The sequence below is a fragment of the Papilio polytes genome, unplaced genomic scaffold (assembly GCF_000836215.1).
Source record: "Papilio polytes unplaced genomic scaffold, Ppol_1.0 DF824024.1, whole genome shotgun sequence".
NCBI classification, from domain to species: domain Eukaryota; kingdom Metazoa; phylum Arthropoda; class Insecta; order Lepidoptera; family Papilionidae; genus Papilio; species Papilio polytes.
In genome coordinates this window covers 909,523-928,013 of record NW_013525180.1, presented here as the reverse complement: position 1 = coordinate 928,013, position 18,491 = coordinate 909,523, and the positions used below count along the sequence as shown (strand labels likewise).

At 32.2% G+C, this 18,491-nt stretch overlaps 5 protein-coding genes across 5 annotated transcripts in view; 3 read left to right on the top strand and 2 right to left on the bottom strand.

The window, feature by feature from the left end:
- LOC106100916 (ribosome-binding protein 1) overlaps positions 1-8,079 on the top strand; it is a 17,116-nt gene extending 9,037 nt beyond the window's left edge. Inside the window, exons 12-20 of the mRNA XM_013279981.1 lie at positions 4-242; positions 1,310-1,435; positions 2,259-2,402; positions 3,009-3,110; positions 4,135-4,443; positions 4,809-4,925; positions 5,872-5,967; positions 6,335-6,391; positions 6,473-8,079. Of these exons, the coding sequence (XP_013135435.1) occupies positions 4-242; positions 1,310-1,435; positions 2,259-2,402; positions 3,009-3,110; positions 4,135-4,443; positions 4,809-4,925; positions 5,872-5,967; positions 6,335-6,391; positions 6,473-6,496 (1,214 nt within the window). The 3' untranslated portion in view covers positions 6,497-8,079. The remainder of the gene's footprint in view (positions 1-3; positions 243-1,309; positions 1,436-2,258; positions 2,403-3,008; positions 3,111-4,134; positions 4,444-4,808; positions 4,926-5,871; positions 5,968-6,334; positions 6,392-6,472) is intronic.
- A 461-nt stretch (positions 8,080-8,540) lies between these two features.
- Positions 8,541-9,190, top strand: LOC106100984 (NTF2-related export protein). The gene has a single exon (XM_013280048.1). It carries the CDS (start codon positions 8,693-8,695, stop codon positions 9,107-9,109), a length of 417 nt encoding a protein of 138 aa, XP_013135502.1. The 5' UTR covers positions 8,541-8,692; the 3' UTR covers positions 9,110-9,190.
- Positions 9,179-10,124, bottom strand: LOC106100985 (lipopolysaccharide-induced tumor necrosis factor-alpha factor homolog). The gene is made up of 2 exons (XM_013280049.1): positions 9,816-10,124; positions 9,179-9,358 (listed from the first exon to the last, which is right to left on the bottom strand). Exons 1-2 carry the CDS (start codon positions 10,061-10,063, stop codon positions 9,244-9,246), a joined length of 363 nt encoding a protein of 120 aa, XP_013135503.1. The 5' UTR covers positions 10,064-10,124; the 3' UTR covers positions 9,179-9,243.
- A 1,282-nt stretch (positions 10,125-11,406) lies between these two features.
- Positions 11,407-12,417, bottom strand: LOC106100981 (lipopolysaccharide-induced tumor necrosis factor-alpha factor homolog). The gene is made up of 2 exons (XM_013280045.1): positions 11,839-12,417; positions 11,407-11,690 (listed from the first exon to the last, which is right to left on the bottom strand). Exons 1-2 carry the CDS (start codon positions 12,240-12,242, stop codon positions 11,576-11,578), a joined length of 519 nt encoding a protein of 172 aa, XP_013135499.1. The 5' UTR covers positions 12,243-12,417; the 3' UTR covers positions 11,407-11,575.
- Positions 12,418-13,276: 859 nt separating this feature from the next.
- Positions 13,277-18,491, top strand: part of LOC106100915 (bile salt-activated lipase-like) — a 14,508-nt gene continuing 9,293 nt past the window's right edge. Inside the window, exons 1-3 of the mRNA XM_013279980.1 lie at positions 13,277-13,561; positions 15,783-16,076; positions 18,410-18,487. Of these exons, the coding sequence (XP_013135434.1) occupies positions 15,948-16,076; positions 18,410-18,487 (207 nt within the window). The 5' untranslated portion in view covers positions 13,277-13,561; positions 15,783-15,947. The remainder of the gene's footprint in view (positions 13,562-15,782; positions 16,077-18,409; positions 18,488-18,491) is intronic.

Below are 18,491 nucleotides of genomic sequence, written 5' to 3'. Positions count from 1 at the left end.
CAGAAGGAAATGTAGAAAACCTTAAATCGGATATCGAGAAAGCTAAAGAAGATGCGGAGAAAGCGAAAGCAAGCGTAGATAAAGCTAAAGAAGATGCAGACACATTTAAGAAAGAAGCAGAAAAAGCTAAGGAAGAGGCCAAGAAAGTTACGGAAGAAGCAAATAAACTGCGAGAGGAAATAGAGAAATTAAAACAACAATATGAAAATGTTAGACAGGAATCGGAACAACAAAAATCAAAAGTAAGTTGTAACAATATTACTATTTTGTAACGTGTAGATAAGTTATAACATATCATAATTCTGTTTTTAATAAATTGGTGACAAACTAAAAAGTGTCCACTGAAATTCGCCAAAATAGCGAAGTGACCGCTGCCTTTAATTTTAGAGGAGTGGACAAAATAGGATATTTATCCTACTTATGCGTCCCCCCTCCCTCTAAATTCACTCCCGCCTGCGATTTATGCTTCCACTACGCCTTGTCGATGTCAATAATATGTAACAAAATTATGGACTATATCTGTCATGTAATAGGGAATATGCATGTATTTTTTTTCTTTTTTTAAACGATTCTACTTGTTATAGAATAACCACAAAAAAAAAATTGACGCGAAAATATTCAACCATTGAGCTAAAAAAAAATAAAATTACGACCATTTTCGAGCGACTAAAACGCGCCGGATTTGTCATGAGACAATTGACGTCAATCGTCATATTCCATTCATAACATACGCTCAGATGTCACTTCGATGTTTAAAACAACAAAGTATCTCATTGCTTCTCAAGGTCAAAAAGTCAAAAATCTATTCATTTTTATTATTCCTAGTACAAATAAGTGGTAATTAATAATTCTATTCATTATATGTTTATTTTAAAGTTGGTTTCGATATCGTGTTTACAGTATAATACTTCAAGAGTGTACATCTATTTAAACTAACGTAAATGAAATGTGTATTGACAACACAGCGACGCCATATTAGTTAAGCCACTTGCTTCGACCAATAGTGTGCGTTTTAGAACTTAGCGAGGGAATTTGAAAAAAGACACTTCTTAATGATTAAATTTTGCCACTAAATCACATTATATTTAAAAAAATATTTGCAGGACTGTTTTTATAGTAAAAAAGTATACTTAAAAAAGTTTGGTACAATTTGGCGTCATATGCATATTGCCTATTCTCTATTCCTAAGAAGATTTACATATTTTCTGAAAGAATTAATCACGATAACAGCACTTCTTTCACCGATTTTGGCTAAGAGGTCTTTAAGGGCAAAAAAAAACATGAATTAATAAAAATGACTATATTGTAGATATCAAGCGAGGCTGCGTCTCTGATGGAACAGTTGCGGTTGCGGGAGTCTGAGCTGGCCGAGGTGAAGCAGCTGGCGGCGCATCCCGCACACAACGGACTGCCCAACTCTAATGACGACCAGAAGGTAAACAAACACTAAAAGTTTTAAAGTTTTAATATATATCTCATTAAACGTCCCCACTTAGGGCTAAGGCAAGTAAGGGGTGACCTCTAGATAGAGGTTTAGATCAGTAAGATACTGATGTACATGTGAATGTTTAGATGGATGGATGTTAGAGTTTGCAATCCAAACTGCTGAGCAGATTTCGATGAAATTTAGCTTTGATGTAGAGGATTGTCTGGAAGAACACATGATTAACTTACTTTTAGAAAAAAAATCTACACGGATTGAGTCGTAGGCGAAATCTATTAATGTAATAAAGCATAAACACACTACTTAGTTATATAGATTGTCAACAATCACAGTATAGTTTTTGAATAATAATTTTTTTAATAAATTACACTTACCCGCACTAAGGCACGTTTTAGGCTATATATTTCCAATATAAATTATACCACGGCTAAACTCATTGGACAACCTTCGGTGTAGGCATCGATATTTTCTTCAGAACTGTTATAATTTGTATAGTGTAATGTCTCACTAAAGTTTAAATAAGTAAATTGTATATTTTCACGCAATAGCGTGAAAATATACAATTTTTTTGTTTAATAAAACTTTGGGGTAAATAAGTTAGAAAAAAACCGTCATGCGGGAAAGGGACAAATACTGCAAACCAGCAGCAGTGAAGCAAGGTTGCCATGGTTACTCGTAAAGTCATTCAAGAGTTTTAATTTTGACATTAGCAATTGAAATAGAAAACGTAGACAATAGTATACAGTTTTTTATAATTTCATGCTGTTAAAGCCGCAACTGAACAGCTCATTACTCATACAATAATTTGTTCCAGCGTGCTAATGAGCTGGCGAAGGTGGAAAGTGTGGTGGTCGGTCTAAAGGAAGAGCTGAGTGCGGCGCAGCGCGCCAGCGCAGACCTCAAGGAACAGGTGGCCTCGCTGCGCAGCCAGCTGCAGCAGTACCAGCAGAAGAACAACGTGAGTATACCATGGAAATACTGCTTGCGTCATAAAACACTCTATACAAAAAAATAATCATAAAAAAAGCACTACGTGTTGGAGGCCTAATTTTAGTCTTCCCCACATAGTCTCTTTTAATGATTAGGTGGGAATGGGAATTTGACGGATTACGCAATGGATTAGGAAGGAAAAATATTCTTTCTCTGTGCGTATCTCCTCTGTCGATTAAAGGTAGGCAATACATCTGTCGTTCCAGATGTAGACATTCATAGAGGCAGCGGTCACTTTACTATTCCAGCGAATTCAGGTGTCTTCATTATTTGTTACTTTATAATATAAAAAAAACTTTAATTTTTTATATTACGTAAATCTTAAAAATGTTTTTTACTATTAATTTTGTAATAAAAATAATTGATAATTCTATAATTATTGATTGCATCTCACAGGCTTTGTTACTTATCATATAGAAGTTCGATCACATTAAAACAATTTTTAACCATCAAATTAACCACACATTTGAATGAGAAAAATCACTATAATTTTAAATCATGCATAAACAATAATTTTTGTTTGGATAGAATGATAATAAAGTTTTGCTTGTTGATTTTGGCTTAACGCACTCAGGAGTTGCGAACTAAAAACTGGAAGGTCATGGAGGCGTTACAATCCGCCGAAAAGTCCCTCCAGGCGAAATGCGCCCGCGCGCCGCCGCCACACCACCTCGCTGTAAGTGTCGCCTCACATTACACACTACCAACTACAAGTAGACAGCTTTTCAGCTAAATCTATGTTACCTTTCGATTGTGAAGTTTCTTATCCCACTAGGCTCAGAAGAGGCATATTTGACACTTCACTTGAAACAATTTTCACAATGTCATTATCGTTATCTATTGATAGATTCTGTCACTGTTTAGTTTAGTCACAAGGTGGCTCTAAACTTGCCAACACTGATAGTACCTTTCAGAGAAAGTACCGGTGAAAAAAATTTTGTTCACTATGACTAGTCTATATATTTTTTATAACTATAACTAGGTTTAGTCAATTTTAAACGTTAAAAATAATTCACGAACAAATAAAATAAAAATATACTATCATAAACTATTGATATATATCACTAAAGTTTAAATTTAAATATGTTACCTGTAGCCTTATCACTATTTAATTATTAAAAGCCTTTTACTATAAACAATGTAATCTGTGGTAGTCCATTGTTGTCGTTCCCGGACATCCTATATAAAAATAGTTAATCAATTATCTCACTAATAACTACATTTTATAATTTGTTGCTAGTTTTTATACGTCTATTAAGATTAAAAGCTGACAGAGTTAACAATCGATCGGTGACATATAGGATTAGACTAGGGTGTCCATACATATGTAAAATCACAGTATCTTAGATATACTGCTTTATGTGTCAGCTACTTTCGTTTTTTCGATTACTTTTTGGCCGGCTTTGCAAAATGTATATGCCTAATTTAATTGTTGATACTTGTATTATTGTAGAATTTTACTTCAATGTGTAAAAACCTGTTGAGAACGTACCTATATGTGGAGAATGCTTTCCTGTAATAGAACGAAATAAAAACGCACTCGCAAATCCAAAGATAAACTGTGCACAACTTGATGCATGCGCATATAAATACATTTTTTAAATGGCAACTGGCGAGCTTCTACGTGTTAATAAGCTTTTATGTCATAATCAAAACAACCATTTACACAAAAAAATAATATAAACATTATTGTTTTAAAGGAGGCGATACTCAAGGCCCAGGAAACACAATACAAAGAAGTAGCCAGCATATTGCGTTCAGCCGTACCCAATATCGGGCCCGGCTCCGGCTGCGACCGCGACTGGCTGCAGGCTTTCGCCAACAGCATGAAGAACGAATTCCAGAAGATAGAATCACAGAAGAAGGAGCTGGAGAAAAAACAGCTCGAGTTGGAGAAGAAGACAGAAGTACAAGCGCCCAAAGATGACTCCCGACTGACAGAAGTTATCGCACAGAACGAACAGCTACAGGTCCTTTTGGATAAATATAAGCGAGTTATTGCTGATACGGTGAGTTTCGGAATCAATAATTTTAACAACCATTGTAACTACTAATTTATCTACATTTTTAAGATTCTTTACAATGGGAAGGGAGTAACTTTTCCCTAGCGACACTTTTGCATAATGTTATTTATTTATTAATAAATAAATTAAATCTTAATAAAGACACAATCACGCAAAAATTATACATATATACAAATATTAAGCTAGCTATTTCTCGCGACTTCTTCTTAGTCACTCAACGATTACGTAGCTTTTTAACAGTAAAATATTTTTTGAAATCGCCCCAGTAGTTTTTGAGTTATTGCAATACATACAAAAATTAAAAAATACAAATCTTTCCCCAAATCAATAAGTTTTAATATCCTGTGTAGGAGTATGCGCTAAGTGAGCTGCAAAAGAACGTGTCTGTGGAGGAGCAGCGGTGGCAGCAGCAGCTCGCAGACAAGCAGCGGGAACTGGACACTCTCCAGCAGAGAATAGCCGCACAGGTACTAATGCAAACTAAAACTTAACTAAAAATTAAAAATAACTGCACTTATAGCCAGTTTCCCAGATAAGTTTAACCATTCGTTAGTCTTTTTGGCTTGATAAATACTTGAAATGCGGTTCATAACTACGTAACTTGAGTATTACTCCTTTGCAATTTATTTTAAACTAATGAATCAGGTAACGATAAAATTTCAGCAACCCGGCATTAATTATTGAAGTTCCTTAGGGTAGCTTTCTCAATATAAAATACTTATGTGCCACTTATTATTCGATTTTACTTTCCTGTCAAATAAATGTCAATATTCAACACATTTAGTTGATAGCTGTTGCTCGCGACTTCGCCCGCGTAAAATAAAAATATAATAAAAAATATAGCCTATGTAACTCACTGATAACTTAGCTTTTTAATAGTGAAAGAATTTTTAAAATCGGCCCAGTAGTTTTGGAGTTATATCAATATATACAAAAATACAAATTTTTCCTCTTTAGTATAGTACATTAGTAGTTCATTAAATAAGCAACTATTGTTAGTTTTGTTTAAATAATATTTTTCACTTAGGAAGAATTGGCGTTTGCATACTCCTGCATAGAGAAATCCTTGCCTACCATCATGCAAGAGGTACAAATGTCAACCGTTAAGTGCAATCTTGTGTTACGTCAATTAATTTTATTGTCTATGACCAAAATACCATAATAAAAATGTATGAACCACCAATAGCTGGCATATTTTCATAATTGTGTGTTGAAATGGGTAGGGTTTAGGGTTCCTTGGTACAACGTGAAAAATATGCTATTGTTTACTATACTGATCAAAATTGTGCTTTCAAATACTTCAATAAGACAAGTTTCATCGTAAGTTTCATTAGATATTGTGTATGTACTTTGACCGGTGATGGTAAATAATTAAGTATTGAATTATGTTTTAATATTGTCCATATTTCGCAGGTGCAGAAGAAAGCAGACAAAGTGGATGTTATATTAAACCAGGCACAGAAACCCAACCACAGTCACAGTTTTGCTGATGCGGAAAGACTAACAGAGGTAATTTTAAGAGGAAAATGTATGTCTTTGTGTGTAACAAATAAGCTCAAAAATAAAAAAGCATTCTTTTACTATAATAAAGCTAAATTTTCACTTAATATAATTATGTTATTACTAAATATTTTTATCCCGTTGAAATTCGCGAACAATAGCTAGTCTATATCTATACTATTGTTATAAAGAAGAACGATTTGTCTTTTTGTATGTATTGAAAAAAATTAAAAACATTAAAAAAATTGTCGTAACATAGGCTATACAGTTAGCTAGTTAGTAATAAAATTATTCCCCTACGTATTAGAGAAAAACTTAGTTATTTATTTTTAATAAATAAATTAAATCAGAGATTAACATTGGTTTGAAATTCCAGGAAAGACTAATGAGCAGCTTAACAGAAAAGCATGATTCACGTAATGGACCTTCACAGGTAACTATGGATGATATTTCTTCAAATAAACGATTAACTCTTATTTACTTTTGTTATTAATAATTTTGCTTATATTAACAGCAGGTATCATTGGAAGAAATATAACAAATATAAATATACGTGAAGGAAGCGTTGCCCCGCGCTCGCCGGCCCGAGATGCCGCGTCCGTGACGTCACTGCCCTTGGATTAAGCTTTATAAGTGATTTACTATGAACATTCAAATTAAACAGACATTAAATTGAATATACACTGCACCACTAAAGTACCACCAGTGTTGGTAGGAATAGTTCATTTTTATAATACCAGTTTTAGCCCTACTGGCGTTCTGGGTGATATTTCCCTTTTTTACTATGCATGAATCCTCTAAACTAACATTGATAATGCATTTATATATCGATGTTATACATAATGGACTAATAATTGGTTGCAAAAATGTTATCTGTTTTCTGTTGAAAATATTTTGTGTCCGTTGAGACTTTTATAACAATGTTTTTTGATATCGAGCTCCCACTGCCACATTTCTCATACTAAGTATATTGAGGGTGTACCTAAATGTCCAATTTACTATGCCATATAAAGACCAGTGATAGTGTTGCAATGTATATTTGATGTTATGCTTGGTGATACCAGTTGAACGATAATCGGATGCAATTTACAAAACCGTTCACTGCTCAATGTCTCATTCAAATGCCTTTATTTTTTACTAATTGCTAATAAAAATAATATTTACTTTGTACTTTTATATTTTGTATTCGTGATAAAAGATATTTGATGTATCCCAATACAAATCAATATTCATTAAAAAAATGATTGGGATAAAATCATTATAGTGCAATAAGTGGAATAAATCTGTCATTTTCGTTGATGTGCAAACGTTTAAATTTTATTGGCATGTGTATTTGTCTGTTATAAGAAATTCAAAAGGACTATTAATTTGATTTTATTTATGTGTATTTGTCTGATACAAATTTAATAAAATTTGTTAATCAGATCAACTTTGACAATGAATTCTGACTTATTTTTAATTAATTAATTTTTGTTATTACTAAAAGACCATTATTTGAAATGGTAATAAACTAAAGGTAATAAATTTATTGATTTTATAATTTTTAAATCAACTCTAGATAAATTTTGATCATTATGTCATATTGTGGATAATTAACGCAGTAAAAAACCTACAAGAATGATGGCAGTGACTGTTTATTTAGGTTTAAATCTGAAAATGTTCCCTAATTTTATTGATAGAAAAGTTTTATTGGAAATAGTTTAGAAATATATCAATTTCATTTTATAATTTTATACAACGCCCTGAATTTAAAATTTAGCGCTTTTAATTACAATAATTTTAGGCAAATTATTTATTAATTTAAAACATATATCATTTAAAGCTTGGGTATCTATAATGTAATCATTTCTGTCAGTGCCTTAGGGTAAGTTTGAATTTATTAAGCTGTTTCACTTTAGTTGTAAAATCATAAGCATGCTAAAGTAAGCACTATGTTATATTTTTTTCACAGTAATATAATTGATAGAATTATATTGACTATAGTGAATCACTGTGTCGAATGTCCTGGAAAATGTGAATTAGGAAATAGTGATATCGTATCTTAAATGTATGTAAGTAAGCCAGTTTTTATGACGATTCATATATTAGATAAAGACATTATGAATAAAAAATTTCTATAATTATGATAGTTTTATTTAGTTCGCATTGTTCATTTCAGCCGTTCCTACGATATATTTGGATGATTATTCGAGTCTGAAACCTTTTTATAATTTACTAAAGTTAATCAAAGTTAAGCCTATCTCTGTTATTAGTTGAAAAACACTTTACAACAGCAAGAAAATGGTGAAAGACAAATAGACAGAAAATATCACATTTTTTTTATAATAAAAGGGGGCATACGAGCGGCGTGAACACCAAGGTGGTCAACGACGCCCATGGACATCCGCAACACCAGAGGTACTACAGATGCGTCCTTTGAGGAAATGATAGGCTCGCTTCTTGAAGGACCTTAAGTCGTATTGGTTTGGAAATACCTAATAACAGTTTTTAGCCTATCGATTTATAGAGGTCAATGGTTCAGAGTAAACGTTTGGAAATTGAATATTTAATCTGGCAACACAACATTTTACGTCAAAGTGACAGTGACATCTCAAGTTCATACACGCTGGTCCTGCATATTTAACTCTCATGTTTTGAAAGTATTTTCTCAGCTTTACACATTATTTTGAATTGAAGTACAATACAGATGTAATTGTGTTAACGTTGTTGATATTAAGATATAACTACTACAACAATGACAACAGAAATAAGTCTTAAAACAGTGGACAATGCTTGTGAAACAGCAGAAGAATTCACAAAGGTGTATTATAAACAACTCGATAACCATCGACATTTAATTTCAAAACTGTACCTGGATACTGGATTGCTAGTGTGGAATGGAAATGGAATTACAGGCAGTGAAAAAATACAGAAGTTTATTATGGACCTACCAGGAAGTACCCATGTTCTCAAGACTTTGGACGCCCAGCCAATAGCAGAAAGTTTAGTCGCAAATAAATTAACTTACCTCATACAAGCTTGCGGCGATGTGACATATCAAAATGATAATGCTAGGAAGCATTTTCAACAGACTTTCCTCATAGTTGCTGTGGATGGTAAATGGAAAATAGTTTCAGAGTGTTTCAGACTGCAAGTTCCACACAACAGTTGATGTCATTAAGTTGTGCTATTAGCTATTGAATTTCAATGTTTTATGTTAGATAATAAATAAAACAATTCTTTTATTCATTTATTATATTTTTTCTTACCATTATAAAAATAAATTAAGACCCTTAACAATTACCATTACAATACTGAGTAAGTACCAAGATGTGTGTCACAATTGGAGCAGTAGTGTTCCGCTTTTTTAAATGTTGGCAACATATATGGAACTGCAGCTAAACAGCAAAGCATGCACCAACTGAAAAGTAGGATATATTAGGCAAGATAAATATGATCTCCGAACTTCGGAAGAAGATGGCACTTTAAGATAAAAGTATATGTTTTAATATTCCTTATCAAATAATTCCAACAAGACATACAAAATATAGCCATATTGCTCAATGCCACATTTTACATACTTAAGTGTAATAACTCATAGAATGAGTCAGTAGCACATAAAGCATTAGAGTAACTATTATCCAATATTTTGAAATTTAACATTTAAGCATAACAATACATATTACAATTTCTCATTTAAGTAAAAATGTATTTATTCCACACATTCTTCTTATTTGGTACCTTATATAAATAGTTAAACAAATTAGGCTTGGATGAGATAAGTAAATGAATTATGGCAATACCATTTATTTATATTTTTCAAAGTCAATAAAAACTATTCTCAGTCATTTAGTATGACACATAAGCACAATACTTACAAAGTTAGACCACCAATAAATCCAGCTATCATATGAGTTTTTGTTGTATTCACAAACTGTACTCTAGTCAAGCACATCTCTTTGCAAGCAGGACAATTATACAATACTGGTTGATCTTTTAATTCAGGTGGAACAATAACAATTTGTTGGACAGGAACGCTTGCTATTTCTGTATAAGGAGGTGGAGGGTCATGATGTCTTATATTAGAAGCCTCTGTCGAACTTGTGTTTGTCACATTATTACTCATTTTTCTCAATAAAAACAAGCACAAAAGTCGTTTCTATTGATTTAACACAGACTTGATATGAAACTGAAGTTATCAGTTGCTTTTGTCTGTTATCTTATCAAATGAAGATAATACGCGATGATAAATCATACGTTTATTTAAGATTGTTTTAAGTCAAAAATAAAACCAACATTCAGTAGATATAATTTATTCAAAAAAGTAATGTATAAAAGGTACTGGATTTTTAAAGCATCATAAATATAATGTCTTCTGTGACATTTTAGCACATTAAAACACTCCATAATAAATTGCTAAATACATTGATGTCATAAAATGGCACCAAACATTATAAAGGTAATTAAGTAAATGGTGTAGTGCAATAATTTTTTACTTTAAAGTTAACATTTATAGACAATATCCTGTGTTTGCGAACTGAAGATATATCGTTGATTATTAGAAAAATGGTACACAATGAGAAATATAAACATAATAAATGAAGGGAATGTATTTGTCTAATTGTATGTTACACATAAACTAATATCACACATAATATTCCAGATGTACATGCTTTTGAAACTAAATCTATTACAAAGGTATACATATTAAAAACTATTCATAATAAATAACTTAAATTTTATTCAATCTACTGAAAATTGGCAGATATACAAGTCTTTAATATTATTCTTACACCAAAGCAAAAACCCAGCACAAATTTCATTTTGTGTACAGCTTGACCGGGAATATAAAAACCTAATCCCTAGCAAGTGTACAAAACACCATTTTATGATCATTACATTTCTTACAAAAATATTGAAGCTGATAATGCAGCTGCAAGAATATTTTCCATACTTTATTTAATATATCAAAATTGAAGCCACAATTATGGTAGTCTTAGAATTCATGATCATGGGATGTTAGAGACCAATAATAATTTTTGAGAAATACACCTTTTATAGCTTGTTCTAAAACCACATTAGTAATTTTGTATTTGAGATTTTGGAATCTATTGTAGAATCAAAAAACGGAAAATTTATAATTGCATAAAATATGCTACAGAATCCGCCTGTTGTGTCACTATTTGGCTCCACAGAGTAGATTTTTATCATAATATGTTGTTACAACTTTACAACTATATTTTCAATAAAGTTCAATATATGTGCATCACAAAGTAATGACTGATTCTGATTGCATTATTGCAAAATACCAGTTGCATTGTTTCTTGAACACTCTATACTTGTGTATAAAGTTATGTTTACTTTTATAAATATATACACTAGACTGGTATGTCATGTGTTTTTTTAAAATAATTCATTTGCATTAAGAACATTTTTTTAGTAATAAATCAAACAGGAACAAGATCTGCCTAGATTTTTTAATTCATTATTGTATGCCATAAAATGAATTAAAAACCTATAATGAATAAAGCAAAATTAAATCTAATACTGTAAACATTATTCAGTGTTCCTATAAAGTTTAAGGTGTTTACCATATATTGTAGGTTTACCCACAAATGATTCAATTACTAACACATAATTAGCATTTGGAGTTTTTGCCAATAAAAGTGTTGCAGTTGGGGCAGTAGTGCTCAGCATCCTTGAAGTTATCAAAGCAGTAAGGTATCAGACCCAAGCAGCACAATGAACATACCCTGAAAAGATTTAAATAACCATATTATATACATAATAATAGTAGTTATTAATTCCCATTAGACTCTTGGAACTGTAACAAGTCATCTATATTGAACAAATAATTAGTGATGATAGTATTCCAACCCAACATCACGTGATTAAACTTACATCGTAGTGACGCATATGGATCCAGCTACTAAATGTGTATGCCAGGCTGTTGTATATGTAACTCTTGTTGTGACAACTTTGCCACAGTTGTAGCAAGTTATTGTTGTTGGTTCCGTCCCCACTGCGGGCGGGAGCACTATACCCACGGGAACAGATGCACCGGAAGGAGCGGCACCCATTAATCCAGGCTGAGGTTGGGCACTAATGCTCGGCGGATGAGGATAAACTCCAGTGGCTGTAAATTGTTTTGGCTGGGGATATACACCGGCTGCCATCGGTTCGGCTGGTGGTGCCACAAAACCATATTGTGGATTTCCAACAACAGCGGAATACGGTGGTGGAAGATCATTTGGCCCAGAACTAACAATGGGAGCACTTGGCACATAATCATTTGGAGTAGCCATTTTTACTTGTCTTTATTACGAACAGTAGTAAAGAAAGATTGCACGTCACTATTTTACCCTTAAATTTTAGGTGGTTGATAAGCTATTGAGCCAGATATGAAAATAAATTATGAAGATTTCATAGAATCATAACGTCATGTCAATATTTGATAAGTGCAAGCAGTGTTGCCAGAACACAAAAAATGGTTTATTATTTATTTACAAAAACGGTTGAAAAACATCGTTGTTTTTTAACTGTAGCTGTTTCTTTTTCAATTTGCTTTTGTTAGGAGCGGAAGAGGAAGTCGGTTGAAAAAGGAGAATGTGCACATTTCACTTCACACGAATGAATGAATTGAATTGAACTGATGAACAAAAAAAAAATTACACATCCATTGTTCAAGTACCATCATCCGAAGATTTTTTTTTTTAAATCAAGTTAATTTTTAAGTTATAGCCTGACCAGAAATATTGCGGAAAAATACGGAACTAATTATTTGCGCACATTACGATAAGGCTATCGACTTAGTAGCCCAGTTAAGCAAATAAATGCACACTTAATAGCCAACGGCTAAGCCTAAAACAAACTATGTAACAAACCCCTATAGCGTTCCAATCTTTATATTGTACCGTAGGTATATCTTAATAGAGCGCAATCGACGAATTTTAGAATTCTACCCGTAGCGCCTACACATTCATAAAACCGCATATTTTTGTATAGGATTGAGCTTCTGCTATTTAAAAACGATAGGATATTTTACCACTAGTACTGCTCTAGTAATGTGTATACTTTTATCTATCATTTGTTAATTTCGTGGTATGTGTATGATAAATTTTTAATTGAAATAATGTCTAACGAGTATATTTCAATAATGAGTTTATATCACTCACTTATGATATTTGATAATGGAGAATTGCTAAATTCGGGATGCCAAGTTGGTGCCAAGACGAACTTGTAACGTAACGGCAACGGGGTCACCGGTTCTTAATTCGTATGCGTTGTGCGTATTGAATAACAGCCCCGTCTGGTTCCGCGGTGGTGGCTGGTGTTGAGTAATATTACTGCGGGCCACTCGACGATGCCGACGCCGGCAGTCACTTACTAGTCATCTAGAGACGTTAGTATAAACCGCGCGCTTACGATTTCGTAGTCATGCGATAAAAAATTACAAAGTTGCTTGATGTGTTGATCGTGGTTAATCCAAATAAGCAAATAAGACAGTTGTTAATGTTTTTAGGACTCCGTAATAACAAGTTTATTCTGTTTTGATTTCGAATTGAAAAAAAAGTTTGTTTACATTCAAATGATGTAACTGGATTGTAAACTGCATTCTTGAAAGGTATTGATATTATTTTAAAATTGGAATACGGATAGTTTTTTAACGATGTCTTTACTTAGTATCTAGTTATGTTTTTTTCAATTGTCTAAACACTAAATAAAACACTATTAAGAAGCTTTCACTTATTAATAAGTTTGAAGTAATTGTTGTTAAACTATGAACTATCTGCGAATAACTTTAATAAATCCATTCAAGCGTATTCTTACCATAGTCTTTTTTTAATATCTATATTCAATTTAATATACCTTCATGGCACCTTTGGTTTTCAAAATAGAAAAAATATAACTATTTAGGAACAAGTTCAAATGCTAACAAACAAATAATGGGCAGCAAGCAAGCAAGCACCAAGCAGATCTTCGTAGAACCTCCTCGAATTATAACTTCGTAGAAAATTGTAAAGTTAGCACGTTATTTACAAGTAGAGTTTTGAATTCTGTTTCTCGGTGTTTTATTTAAATTATTTCTGAATTTTTGTCTCTCAGGCTAGAACTTACTGTCTTAAATTGTTATGGCTACATTAAAATTGAATATCATGCGTCTTAAAATTTCTACGTTTAAGAATAAATAATTATTAAATTGTTGTTGCTCTACTTTGAGAGTCGTAAAAAAGCGAATATACCCGGAAATATCATAGTAAAAGTATCCTTTATTATATTTTGAATGACTTGGTATTGATTGTTACCGGGCGGCGGGATGCATTGAACTTCTTATATAATCTCCACAGTCACTGCCTTATCTCATGATTATGTAATCAAAACTCGTTTTAACTCTTAAAACATAAGTAACGCGTTATTCTCAGAAGAATGTCAATTAGATATAAGTTATTAGAGTAAGCCATATGAGTAAATTTTATAATTTATTACCGTTAACAATTACCCACGTTGTCTAGTTCGAAGAAAAAATAATTTATTTAGTTAGAACATCTTATAAATTATAAGTAAACATTCTATATGCGGAGTTTTTTGATGAAAATTAAAATTTTACTTAACACGTACAAAAAATATATTTATCACTACTTTGATTGTGTAAAACATATATCATTTAATTACAAAGAAAATTCATTGATTTACTTCCTTTTTTAATGTTTTCATGTATCGAAATAATATAAAAAATATTATTTTATTTTTATCAACTAAAATGTGACGCGTTGAAGTCTTTTGTATCCGTCTAATTTGTCTACGCAGTAAACTTCATAATTATGTTATCACACCTTCAACTACTATTAAGTATAATTTAATTACGAAAATTAATAAATTTAGTAGCACGATACATCTACGAGAATACTGATAAAACTTTACACTAAAATAGGAATTAATGCTCCACTGATACTTTGATATTTATAGGTGTTCTTTACAAATTCTAAATGTATTTATTAACTTGACGAATTTTTATACATTAAATAGCCAAGAGCTAGTATATTTTATGATGTACGTCTAATTAAAGTTGACAGTTGATTTATCAAGTAACATTTTTGCAAAGATTGTATAAGCTACAAGTGATAATTTTCGATCGCCGTAAGAGCTAAGTGTTGTAACATCGATCGATCATAATTATGACTCTAGGGTTATCTCTTAAGTATAAGTAATTGTGTTAAAAGAAACGAGACCTAATTATTGTGTTCACTTTATGTTGAGGTCACCGACAGTTAAAAAGAACGCCACTAATAAAAATAACCGAATGTTTTTGAATTGTGACTGTTTCAAAATGCCGGATTTTTTTATTGTAAGCTCTCTTGTAAGTCAACAACTTTTTAAGTGTAAAACATACCCAAAAGGCTGTTGCATACATAATTTTTTTAATGATTAACTATTTTTCTGGTTTCATAGAAATATCATTTTAACAAACAGTCACATACAAAAGTTATAAACGCACCAAATAAACATTGTTGTAAAAAAATGGAATGAATTTACAGTTGTGCAAGTGAAAGTTTGTGAATAAACATTGAGAACGCAACATGACCTAAGAACAGCAGAGGTTATCGTTGAAATCACAATACAATCTTTTCTGGTCAAAGTTACATGAAAACTCATATATCAATAAGGTAGTCTTTCTTGAAACTATATGGCGAACAAACTAAAGTATTTAGTATCTCACAGTCACTCTTGTTTTTCTGATTGAAGATAAAAAATTGTGAAACTTCTGTGAGGCTCTGGAGTCTTTTTGGAGTCTCATTCATTTTACATTTTGCTAATTCACTAACTACTTTTATTTTCTTTTTAAGGTAAAAATAAGACAAGCAAGAACAGAAGAAAATTATTGAACTCTTATAAAAGACAATATACGCGTCGTGAAAGTATGGCCAGTTTAACGCGTCCGTAGTGTGGAAAAACCAATTCTATGAACATTCTAGAAGTATAATTGTGGTCCAGAGACTTTGATTGTAAATATGCGTGTACGTTGGTGGCGCGCGGTATTGGTCTGCGCATGCGCGCTGGTGTTAAGGAGTGACGCACTGCCGCCCGCAGCGCTTGGGGACGTCGTCGTAAATGCTGCCAACAGCCTCAACTCTATGAAGGTAATTTGACAAATCTAACAGCAAAAATTAGACACTGCTCCAGCAATTCTCATAATCTTGTGTGCATTCTACACGTTATATCCAGATTTTTTAAAAATGTAGTCATAATAATGTGTTCCCCATAAAATTATTTTATGATGTCCCCAAAAGTTGGTTCTTTTCTTTTCTTTAAAATTTTGAGTAGGTTTAGGATTCAACTTCTTTTTAATATTTGACTAAGTACCCAGAGTTCGGTAACTCTACCCTTTAGAATTTGGTTACCATCGTAAGTGGTGTTTTAATATTCAAATGGAGTATTTCCGTAACCCTGAGATTTAAGAGATTATTCTAAAAAAACACTTTAACCCAATTCTAATTGAATCACGTCCACTTACAAAACTTTTTATGTGTCGTCTTAACAATAAAACAATTGGGCAATGTATTGACAAACATATATTTAATTTAAACTAAAAATATTCGAATTACTATAATAACTTATCGGTATTCTTTAATTATCTGGCTTTTGAACTTGCAAATTTGAATTGTGATAAGGTGCGCCTTACTAAACCCAAAGAGTTAATGCGCAATGCGATTGATTTCACATATTATTTTGCAAGATAAGTAGGCACTTACAAACCAACAAAGGTATGCTAGCCCGACGCATCACTATCGTAACAACCAGACTATTGTCTACATTATTCAAATAACTGAATCTTTAAATTGAGTGTTGTAATATATTTGCAAAAAGGTCGCATTGAGCATTGAGCATGAGTTTTGTACTGAATATAAGTAGGCGTAGTGTTTTTCTGACGCAATCTGGGAATAAAAGCAGTAAATTGCGTTTTGAAACTGTGCGATGTCCATTTAAAACGTGAGAAAATTACCTACGCTACTTATTACAGAAATTTTCTCTAATGGAGTTTTTACTATGCAATTCTAATAAAGGATGAAATCGTATGTTCTCACTTTTATAGGCTAATGTATTACAGATTATTATGTAAATGACTTCCTATATTTCAATATGAATCATTAATTTTCTTTGGACACAGACATGTGTTGTTTATATTCATTGCGAATCAAATCGAGTCATACGTAGACAGAAGAATCCTAACTAAATATAGATGTAATTGATAATTTAATGTAGATAATTCAAGACAAGAATATTACCCGACCTCTATAATAATTCCAAAAGTATGTCTTAATTAATTACACGTGAGGTGTTTTCCTAATTAAGATATGTAAAAAAGTGAAAAAAAAAAATAGTTTTACCTCTATAAAAAAATAAACTTGTAATGGACCAAAAGATCGCTCATCAAAGTGTTGTATCACAACTTGACGTCTTCATAAAATTTTGTATGAGCCGGCCAATAAACTTAACTGTCTCGTTATACGTTGCCCTTAATAACGCAATTTTATATGCCAAATTTAACCGCAGTGAAGCGTTAAATGGTTCCAACTTAAACGCGTTCGTAAATATCTTTAAGATAAAATATTACTAACTATAATTATCGCGCAATATCACTGTATCGGTTGTTTGATGGATGGATTGTGTAAAAGGTGACATGATCAAAAAGGGAGGGATGACTGAGATGACATATGATAGAGTTATGTGGAGGACAAAAACCTGTTGCGCCGACCCTACGGGGGTAGGATAAGGAGAAGATGATGATGATCACTGTATCGGTTGTTTATAGTGATCAGCTCCTAGGTTATACTTTCTTTGAGAACCTATTTTGCAATAATAAGAAAACAAACTTTCACCGAAATGGTCCAGGAAACGAAAGAAAGAATAGCGAAAAATAGACAATCGATTTTCGTCTTTATTTTTATATATTCATAACACATTTTTTCATATGGTTATGAAATATGTTATTAAGTACATATTATGTATTCATGATAAATCTCATATCTGAAGACTAACATCTTCATATTAAATCAGATGGATCAATTTTATTATCTATTTTTAAAATAAAACAAAGTCAATTTAGGATTCTGTTCATGTAGTAGTATGTAGTTTGTTTCAAAACATATAATCCGAGAAAGTCGTACTTTATCAACGGTACAGTTTTACTATCGTCACAGCCAACCAACCAACCTCAAAATTGAGCAAAACATTGCATTTATTGTTTTCGTGCTCAACAAACTGTGTCTTAACAAATTGTCTCGATGTAAAAAATATATTGTGGTTTGGCGATATCATTCCTAACAATTGGAGTTTTTTGCCTAATTTAATAATTAACGGTTAAATTGTTTTTCGTTTTATTTTAAGAATGTGCACATTAGAAGTTCCGATCTATTTGTTTTACCCTCTTTTATGTTTTAATAACAAATTATAAGTGCGCCATCTTTGTCAGGTAACAGGAGCTTGGCGACGGTTGTCCAGTACGGTAAGCGAGTCAGTGGGCTTGAAGCACGCACTGCGCCGTCTGCAGGCGG

What these genes read in the sequence shown, in the direction of transcription:
- LOC106100984 (XM_013280048.1), top strand. Translation starts at nt 8,693, where the DNA reads ATGACAACAGAAATAAGTCTTAAAACAGTGGACAATGCTTGTGAAACA.
- LOC106100985 (XM_013280049.1), bottom strand. Translation starts at nt 10,063, where the DNA reads ATGAGTAATAATGTGACAAACACAAGTTCGACAGAGGCTTCTAATATA. An exon ending in TTTATTGGTGGTCTAACTTT is followed by an intron (nt 9,359 to 9,815) that starts GTAAGTATTGTG and finishes CCTACTTTTCAG; the next exon opens with TTGGTGCATGCTTTGCTGTT.
- LOC106100981 (XM_013280045.1), bottom strand. Translation starts at nt 12,242, where the DNA reads ATGGCTACTCCAAATGATTATGTGCCAAGTGCTCCCATTGTTAGTTCT. An exon ending in TCCATATGCGTCACTACGAT is followed by an intron (nt 11,691 to 11,838) that starts GTAAGTTTAATC and finishes AAATCTTTTCAG; the next exon opens with GGTATGTTCATTGTGCTGCT.